General features: G+C 37.3%; 3 protein-coding genes across 6 annotated transcripts; 2 read left to right on the forward strand and 1 right to left on the reverse strand.

The window, feature by feature from the left end:
* Nucleotides 1-544: 544 nt before the first annotated feature.
* LOC147532746 (serine carboxypeptidase-like 45) lies at nucleotides 545-3,572 on the forward strand. 2 transcript variants are annotated; one of them, XM_086646685.1, is made up of 10 exons: nucleotides 545-1,270; nucleotides 1,370-1,471; nucleotides 1,574-1,669; nucleotides 1,791-1,883; nucleotides 1,987-2,066; nucleotides 2,221-2,502; nucleotides 2,594-2,718; nucleotides 2,811-2,903; nucleotides 2,991-3,108; nucleotides 3,240-3,572. In XM_086646685.1, exons 1-10 carry the CDS (start codon nucleotides 1,012-1,014, stop codon nucleotides 3,387-3,389), a joined length of 1,398 nt encoding a protein of 465 aa, XP_086502811.1. In that variant the 5' UTR covers nucleotides 545-1,011; the 3' UTR covers nucleotides 3,390-3,572. The 2 variants fall into 2 exon arrangements, with proteins under 2 accessions (XP_086502811.1, XP_086502812.1); XM_086646686.1 differs by having other exon boundaries at nucleotides 876-1,270; nucleotides 1,574-1,673; nucleotides 1,795-1,883; nucleotides 3,240-3,490.
* Nucleotides 3,573-3,745: 173 nt separating this feature from the next.
* CLPC1 (CLPC homolog 1) lies at nucleotides 3,746-9,005 on the reverse strand. Of its 3 annotated transcripts, none has more exons than XM_086646682.1 (10): nucleotides 8,938-9,005; nucleotides 7,717-8,323; nucleotides 7,462-7,577; nucleotides 7,220-7,342; nucleotides 6,949-7,134; nucleotides 6,534-6,749; nucleotides 5,822-6,039; nucleotides 5,398-5,473; nucleotides 5,225-5,314; nucleotides 3,746-5,117 (listed from the first exon to the last, which is right to left on the reverse strand). In XM_086646682.1, exons 2-10 carry the CDS (start codon nucleotides 8,279-8,281, stop codon nucleotides 3,939-3,941), a joined length of 2,769 nt encoding a protein of 922 aa, XP_086502808.1. In that variant the 5' UTR covers nucleotides 8,282-8,323; nucleotides 8,938-9,005; the 3' UTR covers nucleotides 3,746-3,938. The 3 variants fall into 3 exon arrangements, with proteins under 3 accessions (XP_086502808.1, XP_086502809.1, XP_086502810.1); XM_086646683.1 differs by having other exon boundaries at nucleotides 8,709-9,005; XM_086646684.1 differs by having other exon boundaries at nucleotides 7,717-8,437; nucleotides 8,586-9,005.
* A 6,457-nt stretch (nucleotides 9,006-15,462) lies between these two features.
* On the forward strand, nucleotides 15,463-18,518 carry LOC147532748 (secoisolariciresinol dehydrogenase-like). The gene is made up of 3 exons (XM_086648117.1): nucleotides 15,463-15,649; nucleotides 15,755-15,847; nucleotides 17,615-18,518. Exons 1-3 carry the CDS (start codon nucleotides 15,627-15,629, stop codon nucleotides 18,417-18,419), a joined length of 921 nt encoding a protein of 306 aa, XP_086504243.1. The 5' UTR covers nucleotides 15,463-15,626; the 3' UTR covers nucleotides 18,420-18,518.
* The last annotated feature ends 219 nt before the right edge of the window (nucleotides 18,519-18,737 follow it).

Genomic DNA, 18,737 nt, shown 5'->3' on the forward strand with positions numbered 1-18,737 from the left:
TGGAAGAAATGGTAAAATTGAAACAGCTGGGTAGCTGGACCTTGAGTAATGGCTACCCAAAAACACCATCACTGAAATCCAACCAATATTTTGTCTTTTCAACAAAAAGAAAAAAACCAATATTTTGTCGTGTAGGAGAGAAAACTACTAAAAGAAAGATAACTGGGACAAACTACATTGATGGATTTCTTTGTTAAAAGGGAAAAAAGAAAAGGTTAAATAAAAATACATTAACAACCTAACCCCACAAAATTCCCTTTTTAAAAAGAGAAATAAGAATGATTAGTTTGGGTGGTTATCCCTTTACCAATAACTTTGATTACAGTGAGCTCTTTTCTCTTCTTAATTACTCCATATATTGATCATCAAGGTCATTTATGGAGGTTACAAAATCTAAGCAAATGTCTAGTGTGCAGGTGCAAGATATATTTGAAGGTTTTGGATTTTACATATCTGGATCTTGGTAATTGTAAAATTTATGAATAAAAAATGATCTCTAAAGATTACGTAACAAGAAATCAATGAAAATCCTTACAAGATATACAAGATAACAATGATTTAGAATGTCATATTAATCTGAGTCCAGTCTGGATTAACAATTGTGATGTCAAGCTTGTGTCGAGCTAGATATACTTTTCGAATGAACTCAAGCTCCATAGACATTTCTAACTTCGTGACCTCCTTAGCCAGCTAGAAGGGTGAAGAGGAGCCATGGGTAATTGATCAAATTGACTATCTTCCCTTCTCTTGTTAGATTCTATAATCCTATCTACCAAAATGTCTTCAACCCTTTTAACCAAAAAAAAAATAAGAAAAGGAAAAAGGTCATTTAATACCCATCTGAAAAAGCAAAAACCAAAGTTCCAATGTGAATCAGGCCTATTTATCAATGATCCCTTCCCCCTATTGAACAAGACTAGATACCAACATCACTGAGCACTCTCTCTCTCTCTCTCTCTCTCTCTCTCTCTCTCTTTCTAGTCTCTAACAGTGTCTTCTTCTTGCGAGATAATGCATTCTCTATCATGGAGAACTATAGATATTATAGTAGTAGCATTGCTGCTTCATCAATGCTTGAACATGGTAGTAGAGTCCTCTCCATTTCTAGCTGATAAAATCACTAAATTACCAGGGCAACCTCAAGTGAGCTTTCAGCAATTCTCAGGTTATGTGACTGTGGATGACAAGAAACAAAGGGCTCTCTTTTACTACTTTGTTGAAGCTGAAATTGATCCAATTTCAAAGCCTCTTGTTCTTTGGTTAAATGGAGGTCTACCCATATTCTCTCATTACTTTCTTTTCTCTTTTTTAGTTTTCATTTCTTTGATTTTGAAGTTTGAAAGGTGTTCAATTTTCTTTGGTTTATTAGGTCCTGGTTGTTCTTCATTGGGTGTTGGTGCATTTTCTGAAAATGGACCTTTTAGACCAAGTGGTAAGGTCTTGATCAAGAACAAATTTAGCTGGAACACTGGTAAATCCCCCCCTCTCTTTCTCTCTCTACTCCATTGGATTAAATGCATAAATGGGTAGAAAAGAAAGTAATCATCTTGGGGATGGTTTTATTGATTTACAGAAGCAAATATGTTGTATCTGGAGACACCAGTTGGGGTTGGATTTTCTTACTTGAATGATACCAATGAGTATGTTTCTGCTGATGATAAGATAACAGGCAAGTCTTAATTCCATCAATGGTGATAATAATAATCTTGAATTAAAGAAAATATGAGTTTCAAAACAGATCAATTAGCTTTTGAGTTCTGAAACAATTTTTGGGTTTTAATTTTCTTAAGCCAGGGACAATCTGGTGTTCTTAAGAAGATGGTTTGTCAAATTCCCACATTATAAACAAAGGGATTTGTTTATTACAGGAGAAAGCTATGCTGGTAATTTGTTACTCTTCTCATTTTTGTTCTATACTAATAAACACAAATCCAAGAAAGAGCTAGGCTAATTGGGAACTTTTCTTGTTCTTGTTATTCTCATTAGGTCATTACATTCCTCAACTTGCAAACTTGATGATTCAATTCAACAAGAAGGAGAAAGTCTTTAATCTGAAAGGAATTGCTGTAAGTAATTGATGTTCTAAAATGGGTTATCATGAACATGATGAATCCAGTACCAAACCCATTTTTAACTTAGACCAAATATAAGCAAAAATGTCGTGTTTTCGAGTTCTTTTTGTTACTTGAATTAAGTTATCTTCTTCTATTTATATTGCAGCTTGGTAACCCAGTTCTAGATTTTGCAACTGATTTCAATTCAAGAGCAGAATATTTCTGGTCTCATGGTTTAATATCAGATTCAACATTCACAATCTTCACCTCAGCTTGCAATTATTCGCGTTATGTGAGCGAGTATTATAGAGGCTCTGTTTCACCTATTTGTTCAAAAGTTATGAACCAAGTTAGCAGAGAGACAAGTAGATTTGTAGATAAATACGACGTTACTCTTGACGTTTGTATATCGTCGGTCCTGTCTCAATCCAAAATCATTAGTCCCCAAGTAAGTTCAACCCATGCTTCTCTTTCGTTCTTCTCTCCTATTTTTGGTCTAGTTTAGTTTTATTAAATGTGTATCTCTTTTGATCCCTCAGCAAGTTCCGGAGAGTATAGATGTCTGTGTAGAAGATGAAACAGTGAATTATTTGAATCGCCGAGATGTTCGAAAAGCTCTTCACGCGCGCCTTGTAGGAGTGAAACAATGGACAGTCTGTAGCAAGTAAAAATTCTTCATTCCAATTGATGAACTAGGTGGACTATGATAGCTTATTCAGATTTCAAATCCTTCTTGCTAAGTTTTCTTTTTCACAGTATCCTGGACTATGAGTTGCTTAATGTGGAGATACCAACGATATCAGTAGTCGGATCACTCGTCGAAGCTGGAATCCCTGTATTAGTATACAGGTAAACTCCTACCCACGCTTGATCACTAGATAGATTCAAACTTTTCTTCAAAAGTTAACTTTTAAGAAACTTGTGAAATGAAAACAGTGGAGATCAAGATTCTGTTATCCCGTTAACTGGAAGCCGAAAGCTAGTTAACACTCTCGCCAAAAAGTTAAGATTAGAGACAACAGTACCTTACAGAGTTTGGTTTCAAGGAAAACAGGCAAGTAACTTGAATGAAACTAGATAAATCTTAAATCTACTATTTCTTGAGTTGATTCAATTCTTTACGTACTCGGAGTTCATCGTGTTAATTTGGTTTTTTTCTCTTTTGGTGCTTGTTTTTGATTTCAGGTTGGCGGATGGACTCAAGTTTATGGTAATATTCTTTCGTTTGCAACGATAAGAGGAGCTTCCCACGAAGCTCCATACTCTCAGCCAGAGAGATCGCTCGTCCTGTTCAAGGCATTTTTGGAACGCAGACCTTTACCTGAAATTTTCTGATTTTTACAGATCGGTCTTAATTTATCATCTTTAGATCAAAATGTAATTAAAGCTTGGAATGGTGTTTAATCATTGAAGGAATTAAGAAAATTTCTTCATTTATTCGTGTTGGTTGATTGTGTTCTTTCATTTGTAAAAATATTCAAGAAAGAAGTGAGCCCTAAGGCTAGATTCATTACCTAATCTGCAAGGACTTCATTCCTCTTGATTGTGCTCTAAGAAGCTTACAAGTCATAACCTGGACTAAGTTTTCATCTATTGAACTATCCATTTTTGAAAGCCAAAAGTGGGTTTAGATCTGAAAACATTAGTAATACAGTAACCACTTAGAGAGAGAGAATTTGATGCTTTCAGTATTCTTGTAATTTTCTACTTCATTATAATCAACCGATAAAAAGTTCACTAGTTTGGTTCATGACACCCCCTGTTAACATACCTAAGCAATGCATCTACTGCAGTGAAGGCAAATACATCATCGAAGTTCCCCACTAGAATATAGTTTTAAGTACAGGCAACATTTTTTAAGAGTTGGGATGATAAACGACTAAATTACACAGGTACTGCTGGAGGCAATGAGTCTGGAACTCCACTGCTACCATTGAGCACAGTCACGTTTCCATCGCCATCTACGTCTACTATGACTGAATCCCCTTCCTTTATCTCTCCTCCGAGCATCTTCTCCGCCATGCTGTCTTCCAAAAGCCTCATAATTGCCCTCCTCAATGGTCTTGCTCCATAGCTTGGACTGTAACCCTCATCAACCACTCTGTCTCTGAATCTCTCTGTCACTTGAAGCTCTATCTCCTTGGCTTTTAGTCTTTGGAAGACCTCCTTCAACATAATGTCTGCAATCTCCTTAACTTCCAACTTGGTGAGTTGTCGGAAGACGATCATCTCGTCTAACCTGTTTAAGAACTCTGGCCTGAAATACTGTTTCAGCTCTTCTGTTACTAGACTCTTTATCCTGGTGTAGCTACTGTCCTTTTCATCATAGTCCAGATCAAATCCAATTCGGCGACCTCCCTTCTCTATCACACTACTTCCGACGTTTGATGTCATAATCAAAAGTGTGTTTTTGAAGTCCACGGTTCGGCCTTTGCTGTCTGTTAGTCTTCCGTCTTCGAGAATCTGAAGCATCATGTTGAATACATCAGGGTGAGCTTTCTCAATCTCGTCAAATAGGACAACTGTGTAAGGTCTGCGTCGAACAGCTTCAGTCAGTTGACCACCTTCTGTGTAGCCGACATAACCAGGTGGTGAACCTATGAGCTTGGAGACGGTGTGCCTTTCCATGAACTCACTCATGTCTAGTCGAATCATGGCTTCCTCAGACCCAAAGTAGTAGGCTGCCAGTGCCTTTGCCAATTCTGACTTTCCAACACCAGTTGGACCAGAGAATATGAAGCTGGCGATTGGCCTATTAGGGTTTTTAAGGCCAACTCGAGCACGGCGGATGGCTCGACTAATTGCCTTGACAGCTTCGTCCTGCCCAATGATCCTTGTGTGTAGTGTTTCTTCCATTTTGAGGAGACGGTCAGATTCATCACTCGAGACTTTTTCAACAGGAATACCAGTCCATGAAGAGACAATGTGCTGTATATCTACTTCTGTTACAACTGGACCTGTTTCACCCGCTTCACTCTCTGCCTTGCTCATTTCTTTGCCCTTGTCAACAAGATTTGTTATCTGGGCCTTGAGATCCATTTCTCTATCTCTCAACTCCCCAGCCTGCAAAAATTTCATAATGTAAAATTTTCTTATTGAGATGGTTGAGTTAAGCTGGTTTATGAACAGACTCTTCAACACTGGTAGAAATAGCTTAAAGCTTGATATACCTTTTCAAAGTCCTGGCCGCGAACAGCTTCATTTTTTTCCTTCGTTATTTGCCTGAGCTCTTTCTCCAGTTCTCTGGCTTCCTCTGGGAGCTTCATACGACATAATTATGTACCTTTTTAACTGAAATAGCGGAAAAGAGAGATAGAATTTGTTTTCAGACAGAAATATATACCTGTGCATTACGGAGCCGAACCCGAGAACCAGCCTCGTCAACCAAGTCAATCGCTTTGTCTGGGAGGAATCGGTCGCTGGTGTACAGAAATAACATGAGGAAAATAGATATGGGAACCCAAACAAGAAAATGATTCAGAGACCAAGCTATCTCACCCTAACATTGGGAGGTTCAGCAAATATTGCATTAAGAATTAAAATGTAATGACACTATACACAGGAAGGTATAGAAACAATCAGTGAATCGGGAAATTAAGTGAAACAATCGGTGTTCAGAGTCTTCGGACTCGATAATCATGGTAGTGGGGTTGAAGGCACAATTTCCACTATAATCATAGGTAGAGTGTTGAACAAAGGCCATGTTGAACAATTATATGTCTTAAGCAGTGAAGAACTTGAGTGAGAGCAGAAAAAAGATCACAAACCTGATGTACTGGTACGATAACTGTGCTGCAGCAACTAGAGCTTCATCTGTGTAACGGAGTTTGTGGTGAATTTCATATCTCTCGCGGAGACCTTTCAGGATCTGGATGGTCTCATCAACAGTTGGCTCAGGCACTTTTACTGGCTGGAATCGTCTTTCAAGGGCTGGGTCTTTTTCAATATGCTTCCTGTACTCATCTAGAGTTGTGGCACCAATACACTGCACAGAACAAATTCAAACAATAAAGACTTATTATAGGGGAGCATAGAGTAAGAAAGCTGAGACTCAGAACAAATGATAATTAACTCTGAAACCAAATGAAAAAGAAATAAGAAGAAATCTAAAACTTCACAAGAAATACCTATAAGCAAGAAATACAAAAAGGATTCTAACATCTAAGGGGAGAACGATTTTAGACAATGTTATAAAAACCAACTACTAGCTTCAGTTGTTTGATACTTTAACTCCTTGCTCCATGTTAATAAAACCCAACAAATCACAAAATGGCTGTTTGTGGAAAACGCTCGAGAGAGATTGGGTTATCGGGGTACATAAGTTTCTTAGCTAAAACCAAATGCGCAGTTGTGGAGAATGAGTCCATGTGCAAATCATTTCAAAAAACTTAAACATCTATTGGTGCAGTCAGATAAAACCAGGAATGTCAACTCCGGACCCAAATATAAGACCACATAGGAAGGCTGAAGCAACATCACCTGCAGTTCCCCTCGCGCAAGAGCTGGTTTCAGGATGTTTGCGGCATCAATTGCACCCTCTGCTGCTCCAGCTCCAATTAGTGTATGCACCTCATCAATGAAGAGAATTATTTCATCACTCTGTTTAATTTCTTCCATGAGCTTCTTTAACCTCTCTTCAAACTCTCCACGATATTTTGTACCAGCAACTAGAAGACCCATATCCAGGGTGATAACCTGAATGTTATGGACAATTCTACAAATGAGACCCATAGTGTCATATTATAAACGTAGCTGAATGACTATAATATCATGATGCAGTTTAGCATTACATATAAGTAATAACATATCTTTGACTTACATCTGCTGTTTGATGACGTGATATATGTCTAAATCAATCAAGTTAAACCAAAAACTTCTCAACAGATCTGATTACCTTCTTTCCCTCAAGTGTTTCTGGTACATCACCAGATGCAATTCGTTGAGCAAGTCCTTCTGCAATTGCAGTTTTCCCAACACCAGGTTCCCCAATGAGGCACGGATTGTTCTTTGTTCGCCTACCCAAAATTTGAGTTACACGTTCTATCTGTGGTTGCCTCCCCACTACCGGATCTAGCTTACCCTGTCAAGGCCATAAAAATGCTCAAACATAGTACAAACAATAGCATAATCAAATAAAAGAAGCAAAAGCAAAAAAACATGAATACCTCCTCTGCCAACTTTGTGAGATTTGTACCATACTCCTCAAGTGTAGGCATCTTATTCCCACTGGTGCCTCCCCCAACTCCTGCTCCAACAGCTTCCGTGCTCTCACCAACCATACGAATAACCTGGTCGCATATGAATTTTGGATTTTTATATGATAATGAATTATTGTCATTCTTATTCAGAAGAGGCCACACCTAAATTTGAAGCTCCAGAAGTTACTAAGAAACCATTTTGAACTTGCCTGAGTACGGATATTACTTGGATCAGCTCCTAAGTTCTCAAGGACTCGCGCAGCTACACCTTCACCCTCACGAAGTAGCCCTAGAAGAAGGTGTTCCGATCCAATGTAGTTATGGCCTGAAAGTTATCAAGGTAAGAAATTAAAACATAACAAAGTTTAAGGTAAAAATAACAACATAACAAATAGTAGATGAAACGTAGTAGATAAACACACTTGTGTGTATAACATCCAAGGAACTGGAAACTCAAAACTTACCAAGTTGGCGAGCCTCCTCAAGAGACAATTCCAAGACACGCTTCGCTCGTGGAGTAAATGGTATCTCAACAGCAACAAATCCACTTCCTCTCCCAATAATCTTCTCTACCTCAACCCGAGCATCCTTCAGGTTGATGCCCATAGATTTCAGAACTTTAGCAGCAATTCCCGTTCCTTCACCAATAAGACCCAGTAGAATTTGTTCGGTACCAACAAAGTTGTGACCTAAACGCCTTGCTTCCTCCTGAGCAAGCATAATAACTTTAATGGCCTTCTCTGTAAAACGTTCAAACATCGCTTTAGCTACAGAGCGACTTCCCTTTCCACGTGGAGCAGAGATAGCAGCTGCAACCTTGGAGTGAAAATCAAAGCCAGACTTCACCATTGCGTCCAAAGAATTGGATCCCCGCAATCCTGAGAAGCCTTGTATCCTAAGGGATGATGCTTGGACATTGCACAACATTTTAACGGCTCTCCTGTTCTTCCCAGATCCTCGATGTTGGCCACGACTTTCACCAACGACTGATGCGGGGAGGTTTGTCGAATGAACCAGAGCCCGAGCCATGATTCTTACTAACTATTTACGTCCTATATTATGTGATTCAACCTGCAAACAAACACGATTAACAATGAACTATATTCCAGGATCTAGGCTCAAACTAGCTCAAATGGTTATGTTAGGAATGAAAATAGATACTTCCACTTTAAACATTCAAGATAACTCAACTTAACACTGAAAATAAGAGGAAATAAAGATGAAACAAGAATCCATAACTAGACCAAATTTGCATCTTCTCTGGTGAAGTTAATCAAAAAATCATTTACAAATCAACTCCTAAACAAGTTTGAAATCCAGGAAAAGGAGATACCACTATGTGGTTCTAAGAACAATAATCAAAAGGGGGAAACAGAATTCAAGCTGATACTCAACATAGTTGAAGATAAACAAATATAAGATGGAAAGAAGATTAGGTTAAGCTAGAATTATATACCTACAGGGACTAATATCACCGGAAAAATAAACTCGAAAATGAAGGCAATATTTACATCAATTTTCTAACCAGGAGTTCTAAATCCAAAATAATTAAGAACTTTCTATAGTTAATCTACGAAAAAATGGAAATGAACAAAAGGGTAAGCCCTAAAATTCAGAGATAGAAATTAGATATCTCCTAAATCAAGAATCAGGATGATGAGATAAGCCAGAATAGGAAAATATACCTGAATAACCGACACGTTTGAGAGAGAGAGAGAGAGAGAAGTTGCTCTTCTTCTCTTGATGAAAGAGGCAAAGAGAGAAGAAGGATTGAGAAGAAAATAGAAGGGAAAAGGGTTGTAAGAAAGAATTGAGTATGAGGAAATGTGGATGAGAGTCATCCATTCACGCCTTTTTGTCCTTTTGCACTATTTTCTAAGCACATAAAATAAAATTTCTTTTTAAATAAAAATGAAAAAAATATCATGTTTACTCTCCCCGTTTGTTATTAGACGACCGTACGAAGACAGTTCTATAATCTCAACCGTTAGAGGTAACTTTGAAAGGTGGAATTTTTTACTATCGAAGATAAATTTGAGAGTTTTAAAAAATTCTATTAGTCGTATTTTATTTAAATTTACAACATATACACAAATATTCAGATTTTAATAAAAATTCAGAGGTGAAGACTTTTAACCAAACGAAATATGATTTGTTTTTTCAACAAAAAATAAAGGGTATTTTCAAATAGCCCCCAATTTTGTGACCAGCTTCCTACCTATCCCCTTACTTTAACAAAAATATTAAATTTTTTTCTCTCTTCATCTATCTCTCTCTCTAACACTCCGGCGAAGGGAGACCTTCGCCGGAAGTCATGTATGTTCATGTCTGTTCATGGACAGACCATACCTCCGGTGAAGGTCTTCCTTTGCCGGAGTGTTAGAGAGAGAGATGAAGAGAGAAAAAGAAATTATGTTTGAAGGTCGTCGGCCCGAAAATTGGTCGGCCAGCGACACTTGTCGGAGAAGACGATGAAGTGGTGAGGTGGCAGAGAGAGATGATGACATGGAGGAGAGAAGGTGATTACTAGATAACGGTGTTATAACGGTAACTGAAAATGGGGGTCATACGAATAGTTTCGCTAAAATAGGGGCTAGGCAGGAAGCTGTTCAAAAAGTTGGGGGCTAATGGAGAAATAGCCGTATAAGAAAAAACCCACTTTTGAAAACCAATCTCCAAAATTCTCTTTTTTCTCAGATTTTTTCGATTGATTTCCAACTTACTATCTGTTTCGCAATATACGCGTTATTTAGTATAAATTACGTATATTTCTACAACAAAACACATTTAGTATAGTTAAAGTATGTCTAGATGTCAAAATTATAGTATTTTTCTGTTTATTGATTCTTGTTTTGTTTCATAATAGTATTTTATTCTATTTTCTTTTTTATATGTGTCATACGTAACACATTATGTATCAACAATGTTTTATTCAAAAATAAAAAGACTAAAATGTTTTTTCGTGAGAAGATTGAACTCATCCTTTTTCCGTAGACCCTTAGTATAAATGTATTATACTATTATACTAATTATAATTATAATCATAATAATAGTATTTTGTCCATGAGACCAAGCACCAAGCTTTTCTATCCATTATCCTCCTTCTAAACTTTGTTTTATTAAATAATAATCTCAATGCTTGCTGAATTTAAACAAGTGGGCATTATTTGTTTCAACAAAACAAAACAAATTGGGCATTATTAGATGATTGAAGTAGTCCAAGTGTTCTAGTCAATCTTTAATGGAAAAATGTGGTCACTTTCTATGTTTACTCATATACCAAACGTACAAGTTAACTATTCCTTTTTTTTTTTTTTTTCTTTTTGTTAAGTTACTATTTCTATTTAGGATCCTTAACAAAAAAAAAACTATTTCTATTTAGGCTGTAATAGACAAAAAAAAACCACTATTTCAATAACAAAAAGAGTTAGCTATTTCTATAAAGTTAATTTTGCAAACCTCTTATGTCGTCCGACGTTTCTTTTTTTTTCCTTATGGGTATGCAAATCTCATTAGTTTCTCTATTACGTTTATGTTAACAATAAGGATGGGTATGCAAATCTCATGGGTATGCAAATCTCATTAGTTTCTCTATTACGTTTATGTTAACAATTTGATCTCTGTGTTTCGAAAGAAAAACAATTTGGTGTAGTTCGAGATCTAAACTATATTATCTTTCATTAGCCAACAGAAAAACAATTTGATCTCGGGTCAATGGCCATATGATCTCTTTCTTAATTTTCTTCACTGCCCAATCGTCTTGTCTCTATTATATTTATTTCCCAAACTAAAAGTGTTAGAAACAAAATAGTTTTATAATTGGCACATAGAGGTGGAAGCACAACAAAGAAACCAATCTTTTTTACAAAATGACACATATTACTCGTGCAAACAAAAACTCATCAAGGAACGCGACCGTTTCTCTATGGAGCACCACCCCTTCTCTTTTCCTTCTTAAACAGAAGCTTCCCCCTCTCTCTAACACAAACATGATCTTTATCTCAACCTGATCGACTCTATTTCTTTAATTCCTCTCTATCTCTCTCGCCATAACAATAGTCGTATTTCTATCGTTGTCTCCCCAACTCCCTCTGATGCAGCTAGAAATATTCAATGTAATATTTGATTTGCCTATCCACACAGTAAAGTTTTGATGTTGGCATACTAATGTAAGGGTTTTAACTTTGACAACCCCCTATTTCTCATTAAATCTCACCTGGTAAAAAACTGGTTCGCCACTAGCAGTAGTCCTCCTATCACCTCTCTCTACCTAGATCCTAAGTAATTTAGAAAAGGATAATGTTAATGATCCTCTTTAAAAATGTTATTCACGCCTCCTTCAAAATGAATTTTGCACAGGGAGTGTAAATAAAATAGATGTAGGTAACACGCGCGTGGGCGCTTTTAAAATTAGCCCTAAAAAAATAGGATCTACCTCTCTTGAACATTTCTTTGTCTCCATCTCTCTCCTGATCTAACTACATTTTACCTCAAATATCTGTCTTGACTCTTTCTCTATTGTCTTCTTTCTACGCCCGTTTGTGATGAGGAAGCTGCAGAAAAACTTCCTTTACAGGACAAAGGTTAAGGCCAAAATCAATGTGGGGCTCGGGCTTCCAATTTTGATAGTCTCGAAATTTTGAGAATACCGGAGTTTTTTTCAATTCTAACGTCGATCTCCCAACGGGAACTCCCAAATTAAAACAATGTATGTGTGCGGAGTACGTGTGTGAAATTTTGGTTTCAGTTTTCGACTATGAATTATTAATTTTAGATACAGATTTAAAATATGGTATTATTCGAGAGAGATAATTTCCAAAAGATAACCACCAAAAAAAAAAATAGTTCAAAACAAATAAAGAAAATTAAAAAACAATTTAAAAAAATAAAATAAGTTTGGGCGGACGGGTGAACTCCCAACTGATAGAATTGGGGTTGGGAGCCCCCCATCCCGGGCTCCCAAATTTGAATAGGGAGCCCAGCCCCACCCAACACTAGGTTTGCCCTAACAAAGACTTGAGCGAAGTCTTTGGACCAAATTGAAGAGGAATGGTGTGTGTGTGGTAAAACTTATCTTTCCCCTAATGCCCTAACACCTTCCTTTCTAAAAGGAAACTTATCAAATCGCCCCTTGTACGCCACCCACACAAAGTCCAGACTATCGACTCCATGTGTGATTATTACCCAGCCAATTCTTAAAGTAAACGATATTGCCTATAAAAATTTAACACATAAATTGATCTACAAGTCCCTCAAGAACTTAATTTTCTTCACCACCGCCACCAACATCATTTCTCTTATCCCACCCCTTGTTCTATCTCCTCTTTCCTGATCACTTTTCCGTCTCTCTGGTCAAGTGTTTTTGGCCTAAAACACTCAGACGAGGGAGATGAGGCGGTGGCAATGGCGGGGTAACCTACTGGTGAAAACAGTGAATGGTGGTTGGTATTGATGGTGACGGTTGAAATGGAGGTGGTCAAGATGAGAGATAGAGAAAGGGAGTCTGATGGCTCATGGTTGTCACTTCATCATTTTCTTGTTCTTTTAGAATGCCCTCTGTGTTAATAATGTATGTTGCTTTGGAAAAGATATAGTTTGGATTATATCTGTTTATTTGTGTGTGAGCTTTATCCAAACCCTATGTGCCTATAACGCTTCCCATTTAACTATTGTCATTTGTATTGCGACAAAAAAAATTGTGATTTGTCACGTGCATAACTTGTACGGGCTACTTAAAATTTATTGTTACACCTTTGAAAGGCTTGTAAGCGATAATCATTGACTATTATAAATCACAGCTGTCAAATCTCTCCCACCTAAGTAGTTTCCTTGTATCTTACTTTAAGCAAAACTAGAGCCTATTTAGTTATGCGTCAAACAGTTGTAAGCAGACGACTCTATTTTCTCTATTGGCACCAGCCAATCTGTAAGCACCTGACTTCACATCCACTTAAAGACTACCACTCTAACGGACCAGAGTTCCCTCCCAAACTATTTTTCTCTAGTTGTAGTCGAAAAGTTCATGGCATTTCTTTCTCTCTAACTCATATTCCCTCTCAATTCCTCTCTAACGGGTAACTTTGTTGTTGTGGTGGTGGTTGAGGTCTAGAAAGACCACCGTAATGGTGGGAACGACATGAACGACGGCGTCGATGACCACTCTTCTACTTTGTAATAATTCTACTTTATTCTCTTCCTTCGATCCTTTTTTTTTAATAATGGGTTAGAATCAAAATCTAAAATGATGAACTACCCAAATAGTTTCTTAACCCTAGAAATAAAACAGCACAATCCAATCAATAGAATCCTCAATCAATAAATCGTCATGAGAGGATGGTCGTTGGAAACTCTGATGGATACTGATAACGAGAAAAGTCTTATCGGACAGAAGAAGATAGAATAGAAGTTGTCGAGATGAATCAGTCGTCTTCTTTATTTCTATTTCTGTTTTGAAAGAAGGATAGAAGAAAATGGAAGTAAACTTCACCCTGATTAGTTGATTGAGTATTTATAGAAATCTCGGGTAAACCCTCCGAGTCAATGAGACCATTGATGGTCACCCGCTTACAATCGTTTGACCTAGTGCCTATAGAAGCGGCCCTTTAGGTATATAGGACAACTTGCCATACTAATTTTTTTTTTTGATGAAGACTTGCCATACTAATTGATCAAGAAAAGTAGTAATACAAGGCTATATATATACTAGTGATAACTAATTAGAGATTACTATTAAATAGTATAATTGGTCCAGCTTGTTATCCATCAATTTGTGTCTCAAGCTTGTCTCCAAACCAAGAAGATAATGACAACTTTTATATAGTAGAGGTATAGTGTACTAGTATGTCTTTATGTGTTTTTATATAATAATTAAGGTAATTAGGTGGGTATGGTACCACTAAAGCCCGACAATGAACCACCTTCTGTTTGCTAATACTATACTACTACTACAACTATAGTAGTATGCTAACTAAACAAAGAAAAATTCTCAAAAAAAAAAAAACTAAACAAAGAAAAGTCGATGGGTCAGACTGGGTAAAAAATAATACTATATTTTAGCAATTTCACATGCCATATTATATGAGTAATCAAGTTTTTATTTCCACATGATTAGACCATTAGATGAAACAAATATCACTTGGGATTTTCAGAATATGTCATTTAATTAAGGACATTTTCAGAAGTCTTCCATGGGAAATGGATCTTATGTTGGTATTACTTACTGCTGTGGTGGGAATCAGTCTTTTACCCCTTTACAGCAGTTGCATGGATACCCGCGTCAAACAGAGTCAACTCCATCTAAAGTGCTCCTACCTATCTACTAGTAGTAGTAATAGGTTTTGACAGACATATTCCCTCTTCATTAACCCCTCTACATTGGTATAGACTATAATTTCCTACATAAGTGTGTACAAACAAAAAAGAAACTTAACTACAGAGTTCAGGTCATTAGAATGTCGGACAATAGTTTTTACACGAGAGAAGAGGTAACTAGCAATCAAGAATACAACTAAGAATCAGGGACGGAACTAGGAGTAGTAGTTAAGGGGGGGCGAACAAAAAAAAAAGTGAAAAACCTAAGTCTACCAGTGCTCGAACCCAGGTCTCCCACATCCGAAACTCAAACATCTACCATCTCACCCACGCTACATATATGTTATGAGTATGACTTGAACTTTATTTATACGATAAACTAGAGAGCAATAAGCATTTCTAAAACAATTTACGGCAAGTCAAGGGGGGCCATGGCCCCCTTTGGCCTGCATGTAGATCCGTCCCTGCTAAGAATGTAATGTATAGGTTAGTTATCTCAACTCATTGTCAATTGATTTTCAGTTCTACAACTTAACATGGTATCAGAGCTAGGCATGGTAGGGGTGAAATTTCAGCTTCTGAATCTCGGTTAATTGAATCTCCCGCTCCAGGTATTATTTCGAGACGTTCCGTATATGAGCCTATTCAAACAGGGCGGGATAAGCTTAAAAACCACAAGTGCTACACGTCACCCGAAACAACAAAAAACACGTGTTACGGTAACCATGTCACACCTGAAGAGGCATGGTAACTAGCAATCAAGAATAAAATAAAGAATATAATGTAGTGATCATTTCCACTTATTGTCAATTAATTTTGAGTTGGATGATCACAAACTTAAGGAATCGAGTATCTTTCCAATTCTAATGAATCCATCTTTCTTCCTAATAAATAGTCTCACTCTCTACACCTCTTCTCAAACTTTGATTATCTCAGTTTCTCTCTCTCTCTCTCTCTTGCTCTCTATACACTTGTTTCTGTTACTAATTTCTACCTCTCGGTTGATCTATTCTTCTGAAGTCTCGCGAGGATTTGGCTGCCACCTTATTCACCCACAACAACCATGTTGAGTTTACTGATGACCAGGTTAGACTCTCTCTCTCTCTCTCTCTCTCTCTCTCTCTCTCTCTCTCTGGATCCCTAAATCTCTCTAGTTTCATGGAAGATAATGATGGATATATGATGGAACAGGAGGAGGCATATCTTCAAGGGAATCACAGGAGGTTTCTTGGAGAGATCTGCATGCTTCTCTTATTCTTCTTCAACCTCTGTTAATGGTGGAAGGTCCGTTTTGTTTTTTCTTTTCTTCTTCTTCAAATATAAACAAGGGTTTCATTTAGTTTTTGTAATATTCTATGATCTCTCTGGCATTGTTTTCAACTCAAAATCAATTGACCTTCACGAATCAATTGACCCTCACCAACAAAAAAAAAATATGAGAAATATTAGTACTATTTGCTTAGCCATAAGTCTTTTTTTTGTTTGTTGAAATGCTTAGCCATAAGGCTTGATAAGGTTCTTATTCATATACAAAAATGAACAAAGAAAATATGCAAACAACCCTATGTTGGAGTGGTAGGAGCAGAAGGTTTGGTGTTCACCTTCTAACATGGGTTCGAGGCACGCCAACCACACAAAACAAAAAATAAAAAACATTTAAATATTATTTATTTAGGTAGTTTTTTGTAAGGGTTAACCAAACGAATTTGAAATCAATTCAAATCAATCATCCACACCATGCGCGATTCATTCAATAAAATATAACGTAGCCTTCAGTCGACTTAGACCTCATAAAATTTGACTAAGAGAGAAAACTAACACTATCTTAGGTATTGTTTTTCGTTTTTTTTTGTTCTCTAAATCTCGGAATAAAATGGAATCAAACCAAATCTATTTTTAAATGAGTCTGACAAAAATAAATATCAAGTCAGATTCTTCTTGAAAAAGGACACTAGACTTTTGAGAATAGTCTCACACATAACAACCAAGGTCTTCTCCACTCATTGCCATTTCGTTTTGAGTTGGATGACCACAAACTTCACATGGTATTAAGTTACGCCTACATTGATAGGTTTAAATACCACGCGTACACCACGTAACCCGAAAAAAAAAGACACTTGTTAGGCTCAAACAGCACGTCAATGCCACACGTAGAGGGTGCTTGAGAATAGTCCCACATTGGAAAAAGGTGATCTAGAACCAAAAATATATTGTCTAGGTCCTCTTCACTCATTGCCGATTGATTTTGAATGCGATGACCACAAACTTCACAAGCCTTCCATGGTCCATGTCAAATTGGAACTATATATTCTTACCAACTTCACCAAAAGAGTAGCTTCTTTTTATGAAAAGTGTGCGAATTTGATACTCTTTCTTTTGCATTACTTTTTAGCTAGCTAGGGCTCTTTGCTTTAGAAATTTGATGGATCTGCCTAGAAATCAAATGATTAGCATAAGGAAAGCATAATATTCCTTAACATTTTTATCACTTTCGGTTTCACAAAATATCCTTTTGACACATTTTAGATCGGAAACTCAATCCACACACACAAAATGTCTGTTGTTCAAAATTTCCATACCTTCCTTTCATCTTAATTTTAATGATAACATGTGGTGGCCTATTTTTTTTCTTCCGGAACATGACATCTATTGCCATATAATCGATTACAATAGTTTGCCTCAGGACATTAGGAACATGCTCCTGCCAAAGGGATTCTGGTCCACATCACAATATGTGTGTTTCCTGGCTAAAACATTAGCTACCTTGTTACCATTTTTATTTAGGTATGATGACTTTAAATTTCCCTAAAAGAAAATCAATTCCTCCATTCGCTCATTAATGTTATAGGATGAAGCGGGTCAGCCTTTTGGGCTGCTAGTGATACTCTCCCATTTGCAGTTCTGGACTTTACGGTTTTAAAAGGCCTTACTAGTTAAGAGTGTTTAATCTCTTAAGAGAAGCACCACACTTCATGTCACCACCGCTATGAGATTCTTTACAACGATTGAGTTTTTTTTTCTTTGCCTCATTAATTTCCATATGGGAAGCAGGCTAGATGGCAAGGTGGCACTAATAACTGGAGGAGCAAGTGGGATTGGTAAGGCAACAGTCCATGAGTTCATCCAACAAGGAGCCCGAGTTATTATCGCAGACACAAACACAGAATTAGGCCCAAAAGTTGCAGAGGAATTAGGCCCGCGAGCCCATTATGTCCAGTGCGATGTAGTCAGTGAAACCCAAGTTGCAGAAGCTGTGGACTTCGCTGTAGCCCAGCACGGCAAGCTTGACATCATGTATAACAATGTTGGAATTACTGGTCCTGCATACCCACCAAGCGTTGCTGATCTCGATCTTGATAATTTTGATCGGGTTATGAGTGTTAACATCCGTGGTACAATGGCAGGAATTAAACACGCGGCCCGTGTTATGATACCCAAAAAATCAGGATCCATCCTGTGCACTGCCAGCATTAGTGGGCTTTTGGGTGGGCTTGGGTCTCATTCTTATACAGTGTCAAAGTTCGCTGTACCCGGAATTGTTAAATCTATTGCTAGTGAGATGTGCCAACATGGGATCAGAATAAACTGTATTTCTCCATTTGCCATTCCTACACCACTCGTCGTTGATCAGATGGTAATGTTTTATCCTGGAGCCGATAGGGAATGGATCAAGAACATGATTAATGGGCTTGGGGAGCTTAAAGGGCCAAAATGTGAGGAGATAGATATAGCTAAGGCTGCTGCATTTTTAGCATCTGATGAGGCCAAGTACATTTCAGGTCATAACTTGGTTGTAGATGGAGCTTTCACTTGCTTCAAACAACTAAACTTTCCAATGCCTGATCAAATTATGTAAATTTTGGAGGTGAAAAATAAACAGGAATATGTGAGGATTTGTTTGTCAACTTCCATGATGATGCAAAATGAATGGGCAAAACGAAAGGATAATTTGGTGTATTCTTATTGTATCTTTATAGGTCGAATATGGTAACAAAGCAATTGTTCTTGCTGTCTTTTCATTTAAAAAAGGTTCACATGGTTTACTAGAGGACTAAAAACCTCACGACACCCATCAACGGGTAGCCCAGTTGGTAGTGCATCTACTCATAATAGGGAGGTCTCAGGTTCGATCTCACGGAAGTGTTAGATAGGCTTAATGGCAGTAGTTTCGTTG

This window comes from Eschscholzia californica, unplaced genomic scaffold (genome assembly GCF_041429995.1).
Source record: "Eschscholzia californica isolate CP2 unplaced genomic scaffold, dmEscCali1.0.p SCAF_6, whole genome shotgun sequence".
Lineage (NCBI taxonomy): Eukaryota > Viridiplantae > Streptophyta > Magnoliopsida > Ranunculales > Papaveraceae > Eschscholzia > Eschscholzia californica.

Bases quoted from the DNA above. Each gene is read 5' to 3' on its own strand.
- LOC147532748 (XM_086648117.1), top strand. From the start codon at position 15,627: ATGTTGAGTTTACTGATGACCAG. The intron at 15,650-15,754 runs GTTAGACTCTCT...ATGATGGAACAG, and splicing joins TTGAGTTTACTGATGACCAG to GAGGAGGCATATCTTCAAGG. The intron at 15,848-17,614 runs GTCCGTTTTGTT...TATGGGAAGCAG, and splicing joins ACCTCTGTTAATGGTGGAAG to GCTAGATGGCAAGGTGGCAC.
- CLPC1 (XM_086646682.1), bottom strand. From the start codon at position 8,281: ATGGCTCGGGCTCTGGTTCATTCGACAAACCTCCCCGCATCAGTCGTT. The intron at 7,578-7,716 runs GTAAGTTTTGAG...GATAACTTTCAG, and splicing joins TGAGGAGGCTCGCCAACTTG to GCCATAACTACATTGGATCG. The intron at 7,343-7,461 runs GCAAGTTCAAAA...ATATGCGACCAG, and splicing joins CAAGTAATATCCGTACTCAG to GTTATTCGTATGGTTGGTGA.
- LOC147532746 (XM_086646685.1), top strand. From the start codon at position 1,012: ATGCATTCTCTATCATGGAGAACTATAGATATTATAGTAGTAGCATTG. The intron at 2,067-2,220 runs GTAAGTAATTGA...TTTATATTGCAG, and splicing joins TTAATCTGAAAGGAATTGCT to CTTGGTAACCCAGTTCTAGA. The intron at 2,719-2,810 runs GTAAAAATTCTT...TCTTTTTCACAG, and splicing joins CAATGGACAGTCTGTAGCAA to TATCCTGGACTATGAGTTGC.